The sequence below is a fragment of the Grampus griseus genome (genome assembly GCF_964374135.1).
Source record: "Grampus griseus genome assembly, chromosome: 21".
NCBI classification, from domain to species: Eukaryota; Metazoa; Chordata; class Mammalia; order Artiodactyla; family Delphinidae; genus Grampus; species Grampus griseus.
In genome coordinates this window covers 18,391,623-18,401,345 of record NC_139015.1, presented here as the reverse complement: position 1 = coordinate 18,401,345, position 9,723 = coordinate 18,391,623, and the positions used below count along the sequence as shown (strand labels likewise).

At 36.5% G+C, this 9,723-nt stretch overlaps 1 protein-coding gene across 1 annotated transcript in view; it reads right to left on the bottom strand.

Moving 5' to 3' along the window:
- Positions 1–7,422: 7,422 nt before the first annotated feature.
- MSR1 (macrophage scavenger receptor 1) overlaps positions 7,423–9,723 on the bottom strand; it is a 67,929-nt gene continuing 65,628 nt past the window's right edge. The window contains exon 10 of the mRNA XM_082680464.1: positions 7,423–7,568. Coding sequence (XP_082536590.1) covers positions 7,435–7,568 — 134 coding nt within the window. The 3' untranslated portion in view covers positions 7,423–7,434. The remainder of the gene's footprint in view (positions 7,569–9,723) is intronic.

Below are 9,723 nucleotides of genomic sequence, written 5' to 3'. Positions count from 1 at the left end.
TACCCATACTTTCGTATGAGTCTAATATTATTGCGACAGTGGCACTGTAAAGTAGGAGTTGCAGGTGCACATATCTTAAAGATGAATAAATGTGAAGGCTAGCAAGTGTCACCACCCTGTTTAACTTCACAATACTCCTTAGGGGGTTTGTGTAGCTCAACCCAGTTTGGGGAGCTGCTCTCAGGGACTGCGGAGTAGCAGAGAGCACAATCACTTTGAGTTTGAACGAGCCCATTATTGAGTTAAACAGGTGTTTGGTATTTTGCATCACCAGCCCATCAAGCCTGCAGATAACCAGCTTCTCTCTAGCCACAATCATTAGATACGACTTTCCTTTCCACAGCTTTACAATGGGTCCCAGATGCTTCTTAAATCCAATTAAAAACTCCTGAGCCGGAGTTCTTTTCCTTCTAGGAATTTCCTTCAGCTCTTAGCGTTCTTCTCAGGTTGTTAAAAGTTTTACCCCTTCGTGGCCCTGCTTGTAAGAACCTCTTCCGTACCAAACCACATTTTTCTTCTTTAGACCATAACCACTTCCCAAGAAGGGCCCAAGTTTCTTCCTTCTTTCTTTCTTGTTTTCCTAAGTCTCTGTAACTTTCCCCAGCCTGACTCGGATGGTTGTGTGCTGTATCAGATGCTGGCTGACTCAATTTAGTAAGTGGTTTGGATGGAGACCTTGGCAGGCCTTCTCTAGGACAGGCCAGTGTTTGTCTAGTGGCTTTTCAATAAAACCCCAGGCCTTTTCAAGGGTGAGAGAGGAAAGGAAAGGAACAGCAGAGATAAGAGAGAAATGATATGGAGAGAAAACTACTCAGTAAAGGGACTGACATTTTGGAAGGCAGAGGGAAGGAGATTCACCTGGGGAGTGTTTCGGCTTCTTCATCTGAGATTTCTGCTGTGGCTCAGAATCAGTCTGCAAATTTCTTTGTCTCTCTCCTGTCTTCTTTCTCTGGACTCCTGTGCAGGCCTGAAGCTGCTTCTGTAGGGGACAAGGTGCGTACCCCTAGGCAGCCTTGGAAATGTCCCCCTTATTATGTTTTTCAGTTTACCAGGTAATTCCTTTACCAGGTTAAACTAAACTTATTCCCACAACATTTCTCCTCCCAAAAGATCTGAGTCAATTCAAAGTTCTAGATACACAGTAAACTTTCTATTCGAATTTACAGAACACTGTCACATTTTGAACCCCAGTGATACTATGTGTGTGTGGGTCTCAGGGTCATGTTCCAATGAGAAGGGCACAGTCTAGAAAGCAAAAGAAACTTCAAAATCATTCCATTTCTTTACTAGTATTCACACCATGAAACGCGCGAGGGCTAGTAATTATTACGGGTACTTGAATCACTTCTGTCAGTAATTCATGTTCACATCTACTCCTCACAAGCATGTCCTGAGTCTTAGGTAAATCGCATACAATTACTCCCATTTATGTACTAAAGTTTGAGAATTTAGAGGTTAAATGACTTCCCTAAAGAACGTACAGCCAGCAGGAAGCAGAGCCAGGAGAGAAAGACTGGTTTTCCCTTCTAGCCCAGTACACTGACCGTATCACAGGGCTTCCTAATAAACAGTAGCCTTTTCATGAAACGACGAAAATGAAATGCCTTGTTGGTGGAGAAAACACTTAGTAAATTACAACGAACTGCTTAAGTTTTTCACCCCTATGAGAAACGCATAATCCACAGAGAACATTATGCATTTGTGCTTCATCTTAATGTCATATGTTTTCTCAGTGTTAAGGATTAAAAGACAATATACGGTAATTCTATTTAAAAATGAAACATACAACAAATGGCGTTCTAGCACAGGAAATGTTTGTTCTGTTGTCACACTGTGAACCTAAGTTTATGGGTGGAGATTTCTTCCAAGTGTAATTGGAGTCCACGGCCACTGGTGGGAAGTTTTTATGTGCTAAATTTGCTCCCCTGTATTTCTTGGTTCCCTTACTACCTGCAATGTGGAGTGAAGCCCTGTCTTTAGGTAGGAAGTCAACTTTAGAATCTGAATATTAAGATAAAAATAATTGTCTAATATTACCACAGTCCCAAGAGCTTTTTTTCTCCAATTAAATTGTTACCTCATTTCTTCAGCATAAGAAGTTTAAAAATATCACAAACCGACTTACCTTCTAATTCAGAAGTTTTGGTGTATAATGAAGTGGTGATTAGTATGACTTGCTATTCCTTGGATCTCTTTTCTTCTTTCCTCTCTTCTATTTTTTTCTTCCTTCCTTTTTCCTTCCCTCCCTTCGCTCCTACCTCCCTTCGCTCCTACCGCCCTTCACTCCTACCGCCCTACACGCCTACTGCCCCTCCTCCCATCCTTCCTTCCTTTTATACTGAACTCTCAGGTTATCCCTTTTACCCCATAATCACTCTGGCAGCTGACTTGGATATGAGATAATAGTTCTCCAAGTCAGCAAGCCTTGCCTTCTTGAATAGGCCCTTATTCAGAATAACAGCTGTGTTTTCCCTTTATTCTGCCATTGAACCTTTACAGTAGGACAATGTTATGCCATTTAATAAAAGAAAATAAATGAGCAATTTATGTCATTAACTTTATCAGTCTTTTTAGGGAAATGATGTAAGCATGAAACATCAAAGACATTTTTTGAAACAATTCACATGTCTTCCAGTAGGTTTGATTGAACTGACTTGGCCCTAGGGAGGTTCTTAATGGATGATTAACAAATGTATTTCAGTCTCTGTTTTTTCTTTTCGCCCTAACCTAAAATTACTCTAGGCATGTAATTCTAAAGTTTTTCATTCAGGGAACTCCAAAGAGCTTTAGGGTTACAGTCAATTCTAGAGTTATTAAAAATAATACAGTAATTTCCCTTTTAAAAATTCTTTGGGTGCTTGACATTTTTGTAGAAAAACCTACAGCACAACAGTTTCATACGTTATTTAACACTTTTAGAACCTGGGCCCATGTGTTTCAGTTTCAACGTAGTGTTGCTTTCAGAAAGCTTGTTCAACAGCCAAAGTAGTTCAAAATAATTCCATGTTTTACTTGTATGCTTTATAAACCGGAAGAGAATCTAAATTTCTTTTTTGATGTGACCATTTTTTAAAAGTCTATATTGAATTTGTTACAATATTGCTTCTGTTTTATGTTTTGTTTTTTTGGCCATGAGGCATGTGGGGTCTTAGCTCCCCGACCAGGGATCGAACCCACACCCCATGCATTGGAAGGCGAAGTCTTAACCACTGGAATGCCGGTGAAGTCCCATTGCAATGATTAAATGTCCTCTATTCTCCGGTCCCCTTTTCTGCCTAAGACCAGTCTCAAAATCCAGAGCAACTGTTCCTTTGTTCCCTTCAAGAGACTCAATCTTATGCGGTTGTGGATTGTGGCTGATGATTGAGCTTTCAAGGCAAGTGTGTTGTGTTTGTGCCTGGTCCTGGGTCTGAAGCCAGGTGGTGGCTGTTTAGGAGGGAGGATGGGTGTGAACTGGGAAAGAGTGAGGACAAAATGGAACCCCTATAGATGAGCTGGAACCTGCATTAGCTTCTGGCTCCTCCAACTTTGATGACCCAGGTGGCATGCAGGAGAAGGTAGTAAATTCATCACAGAGCTCAGTGTGCACCTGGCTCAGGTGGGAGAGAAACTGCAGGAGGCTCCACAGGGAAGTTCAGGAGCTACAGGCTCTGCTGTCCTGCAAACCCAGTCAGCCATCAGCACAGCACCATCTGTGTATGCTGTGTCCATGCCTTGCTGCCCCTCAGTGACTTTCTGAGCATAAAAAGGACCATGGCTGCTGCTAAACTCTCAGTTTCCCAATCCCATGCAAAAATGTCTTTTGTGGGCCATGATAAACCAGAACAACATAGGAGAGAAAGAATCCTGGAAAGTGCAGTTCTTCCATAGCTACATCGATGCAATATAAATCCAGCAGCAGGAAGGATTTGGCCTAGTTAGTATAGGGGTTTTTGTCTGTTTGTTTTTGTTTTGTGTTTGTGTTTTAGTAAGTTGGAGGAGGAGAAAGTTGGGTAATACTACCACACCAATTATTGTTGTCATATATCACTGATTTGACACTGTTTTTTATTTTGTCTTAAAGTCTTTTTTTTTACTATAGTATTCTTGTGAAAGAGATAGAGATTATTTCTTTTTCTTCCCCTTTTATACAACTGTTGTAATTTCTGATCTGTGGAATTGCACTTAAGAAACAAAATCTATGTAGAAGGTGATTTGCCCAGTATCTCCCCTACAAGTCTATGGGAGAGTCAGAGCGTTCCTGCTTAGTTGAAAAAACAATGACTTGAGAATAGGGAAACCTGGCATGACTTCTCTGTAAAAACTGGGTAATCTCTGGCAATTAATCTGTCTTACTGTGCTGCAATTGTTCTATCTGAAAAAAGGGAAAATAATGCACAAGATAATTTCTAAAATTATTAGTTTTCAATTTTAAAAAGTCTGGTTATATAACTAATACTTGTTTAGTATAAGAAATTCAAAGTTCCTAGCACAATTATCAGTGATTAGTAGAGCATCTCCTGGTTAGGAAAAAAAAAAAAAAAGAGCTACTTTCCTACTCCTGCTGCTTTATTTCTTATGACTTTGAGTTAATTTCTAGTGTTCTTTCATTTCAACCTGAAGGACACCTCTTTAGTTTTTCTTATAGGGCAGGTCCAGTAGTAAGAAACTACCTTAGTTTTTGTTTATGTGGGAATGTCTTACTTTCTCCTTCATTTCTGAAGACAGTTTTGCCAGATATAGAATTCTTGGTTAATGGGTTTTTCCTTTCAGCACTTTAAACCTTGTCTTCTGGCCTCATGGTTTCTAATGAGAAATTAGCTGTTAATCTTATTGAGGATCCCTTGTACGTGACAAGTTGCTACTCTCTTGCTGCTTTCAGGATTCTCTCTTTATCTTTCAACAGTCTATTATGATATATCTTGCTGTGGGTACTTTGAATCTATCCTACTTGGATATTGTTGAATTTCTTGGATATGTATATTTGGATCTTCCATCAAATTTGAGAAGTTTTGCACGTTATTTCTTCAGATATTCTCCTTCCTCCCTCCCTCCCACTTTTCCTTCCTTCCTTTCTTCCTCCCTCCCTCCCTCCCTTCCTTTTCTCCTCCTTCTCCTTCTCCTTCTTCTCCTTTCTCTCTCTCTCATTCTCTGCTATTTCTGGGACTCCTATAATGCATATTTGGGCAACCTACAGGTACCTTACTTTACTTTTCTTCATGTTTTCTTCATCCTCAGACTCAATAACTTCAATTGTCCAATCTTCAAATTAGCTAATTCTTCTTCTTTTTTTAAAATGTACTGTTAAATCCCTCACGTGAAGTTTTCATTTTTGTAATTGTAATTTTCAGATCCAGAATTTCACTTTGGCTTTGTAAAACAATTTCTCTTTACTGATATTCTGATTTTGTTAGTACACTGTTTTCAGTTTCCTTTAATTGTTTGTCTTTTTTTTTTTTTTAGCATACTTTAGCAGTTGTTTTAAAGACTTTGTCAAGTAAGCCCAACACCTAAACTTCCTCAGTGACTTTTTCTGTCAAGTTATATTGTTCCTTTCAATGGGTCATACTTCCCTGTTTCTTTATATGCCTTGTGATTTTTTTCTTTAACTGCTGTTGTTGGACACTGGACATAAGAATATTATAATGCAGTAATTGTGAAAAGCAGATTCTCCCCCTTCCCAAAGATTTGCTGGGGATTTTTCTGTTTGTTTATTTGTTTGCTGAAGGCTGTAGAGTCTATTTGTAAAGTTACATCCCTGAACAATTTTGCAAAGACTATGTTCCTTGTTGTGGGTAGTCACTGAAGACTCTGTTCTTTAGCTTGTGTTCAGCTAGTGTTTTTGAATGTTAGGAGCTAAAACAACAAAAAAACAGAACCCTACAAAAAAACCAAACATACCCAAACAAAAACAACAACAATAACAACAAAACCCACCTCTCCCAGCATTTGCAGATTGGCTCTGTGCTGAGGCACTCCTTCAACACTTAATCACAAAAATACACCACTGGAGAAAATCACCTACGTTCAACAAGTAGAAGAATGTACCACAATAAATGCATTTTCAGCAGACCATTTCCAATAGTCCCAATTCCAAGGCAACAATTTTGCCTTTGCAAGTGAGAGGGCAGGGAGTCTATAATCTGGTTACTATCTTGAGCTGAGACTTCAGGGTATGAAAAAATGCTTAAGCCCATGCTTTTGCTTATCACCATTAAAGAAAGAACAGTAGAGCCATTCTGTACTAGTACTATTTTCTAATCATGAGTTTCTCTGAGTTGGGCTTAGGAAACTTGAAAATTATGTTTTTCAGGGCTGAGATTAGATTTAGCTGAATTTCAATAGCAATCACTGGTCTTTCTGCCTGTAAACCTAGACAGCAGGGCACAATCACCAGGTTCCAGGGTGAACTTGGCACTATTTTGGCATGCTCAGGGCCATCAACCCTTTAGGGTTAAAGATGCCTCTCTCTCTCTGGTTGTAAATATTGACTCACTTCATGAAAGACTAGAGAGGAGGTTTGTTGAAACCTCCTTCTGCACTCAAGGCATTGCATGCTGTTAGTTAAAGTGGAATAAGTAAATATATTTACTGTTTAAACACAGTGTCCTAAGCTGTAACAAAGTAATTACTCATATTAATTTAAAATGCATAGCAAACTGAGCTCCATGCTGAAAATGACATTTTTGATCCACTAATTAGCTGGACACATATAGCAATGGTGGGCCTGTGCCTTTTCTCACATGTCCTGCTTTCAACTAACTTTATAGTGCAGTTAAAAAAAAAAAAAACCTGTCAATACATGACCATGTCAAATAAACATGTTATTGTTAATGACCATGCTATTAGCCACGTTATTAATGACCATCTCAATATATGAGCATGTAAAACATGATGAGTTTTTCATCATGGCCAAAACATATCATGAACATTGCTATCTAACAGCTAAGTTACTGCACAGAGATCTTGAGAGCTGGATAAGATTCTTCCTTTAGAAATGTGTATGGATTGGAGATTTTGCCACCTTGGCACAAAAGAAAACTTTCCAACCCTCTCATTATTCAGAAAGTAATTACATTAAAATGAACTAAATAGATTACAAAGGAGACTAAAATTGTAATCTTGTGAAGATATAAATTGTAGCCAGTGATGGGGATGTGTTTCCATTATCACTGGCATTTGTAATCTAGAAGTTTTAAACTTCAATATATTCAATACATAAGTCATTATATTAGAAAATTCCATTTGAAAACTTAGAGAAGTTAGAATGGTTCAGATATAGACATATAGTAATTATGAAGGTATTTTATATGTTTATCCACTGATTTTTAAATATTCCTTTTCCGTGGACAAAATTCTTAATCTCTTAAATATTCATTAAGCTGATTTTAATGAAGCAAAGTAATAAAAATCATTTTGCAGCAATTTCATAAATGTGAATGAAAATATGGTGCATTATGTATTGCAAGTGACCCCGGCATCTTCAGCATGTGAACAGACTCTCACACCCCATTGTCTAATTTTACACTCTTCAATAGATGATTCTCTCCCAAAACAAAATACTTCATTCAGCCATATTGGACCAGTACCTGCAAAAATCAGATACAACTGTATTAATAAGTATAGTTTAGTGGTTATGTTTGAGTGGGAAAGAGCCATTAATTTATTCACCAATTTAACAAAAAAAAATGTGTTGATCATTATCCATATACAAGTTCTGTGCTCTTTATTAAGATTCAAAAATTAACCCCCTGCCCCAGAAAATTTTAGTTTCTGTCACTGTGTAACCAACTAAAATACTAAGTAATAAGAGGTGTAACAAAGGTGCATACAGAGTTCTATGAAATCGTAGATTGAAGAACTATTGGTTTCCTCTAATGATTTAATAGTTTGATTTTTAAAAATAAGGAAGGAAATAAACTTTAATAATAATAGATACATACAATGATTTAATGATCTATATGTATCTGTACAAGGCATATCTAGAACATAAGCAATCCTGGAGTTCTTTTCTTAGGTTCCAGTGTATTTCAGTTTGCATGTGTCTGGTTTACCAGACATGTTATCTATTTTTAATTAAACCAAGAGTAATATGATCAGCAAAGGGCTTATAAAATATCCTGCAAGAACACCATAGATTATTAAGTGCAAACACAAGCAAACAACAAGAAAATGGCACAGCTAACACTTATTCTTTTTGTCCGAATTCTTCCTCAGACACATTAGAAGGAAAAATGACCTGTCAGCATAGGCTACCTAGAAGACAATTAACTAAATGAACGTAACCACCACTTTCAAGATAAGGACATTATTTTATCAATGAATAAGAAAACAACTGTTTTTCTGAAAAGAATTCATGGCAGGAAAAGATAACTTTAAAATGAATGTTTGGAAATGTTTTTCTGATATTCTCTAAAGATTTTTTAAGTGTATCACTATAAAAGTTTGTTCTTTTATACTTAAGACATTTGGGAGCAGAACCTTTGAAAAACTTCTAAATGAATGATTTCATTGGGTTTTGTTAAACATATAATATTGCAAACCTCCTAATGAATTTTCAAGAACATTTCATGTTGTCAAGAAACTGATGATTTAGCAGCAAAATTTCAATAAACACCTTTGCAAAACTGGTGGATGGTAAGTAAATATCTTAATACTGTAAGCATAATCAACAATGCATTTTTTCCATTTGAATCAATATGTTAAAAGGTTCTCTTTCAGTCACAAGAGCTATATAAAGCATATTTGGAAATGTCTTCAAGACTTAGAAACATACCTTTGTGTAGTTCTAAAAGTTAAATGAACACTTGTTTTTCACAGAGGCATAAATAATGGCACATATAATTACATTACTCTTAACTGATTTTTCAAATATTATGTCAGTTCAAGAAATAAAAATTAACAACATGTGCATGGTTAATAATGTGCATAATTGTATAGCAGTATGTGCCTATAATATATGAATAAATTTCCAAGATATTGGAAATTTTGTAATCACAATGTGGATAACATTTGACTGAACCCTAAAAAATGGAGGTTTTCTGCGTATGGAAAAGAAGTCATTCCATATAGTGGGGGCAGCATGAAAATGCTTGATGTATTAGAACAGTTAATGGTCTCCTGGCATCTAAAACACAAAGTATATTAATGAGGGGAGGAGGACTCTTTGGGAAGGTTGGATAGAGAGCTGGGACCATGCTATAAACATTTTTGAATTTTATGTTGTGAGTCACCAAAAGAAATATCATCAATTCTATATTTTAGAATTGTATGTTTGGCAGAAATGTGGAAGCTGGATTGAAGAAGAAAAAATCTATAATCTAAAAGAACAGTTAATAGGATGTTTATATAGATATTTTCTGTGAAGACATGTTTTTATTTACCCTTAGAACTAGGAAATTTTGATTTCCACATAGAAAATAAATAGGTTCATTCACTTAGTTTTTGAATAATTTGTACCTTCACCAGAAATATCCAAATACAAGACAAGTTATATTTAGGTTTACATTATCAAGGTAACTGGAAATATTGTAGGTTTCATTTCATATAATAGTAATTAAATCAATAGAATCCAAACAATGTTTCTATTAGACAAGCAAAGGTTTTCCTGGGCTGACCAATTATAAGAGTAGTAACTTGGACAGCTCAAGTGTTTTCTGAAATGTTTTTATAAGAGTATTAAGACTTTTCAACTTGAAATTTTAAGGCAGATAAAAAGGAAAAGATTAGGAGAATATGATCTCA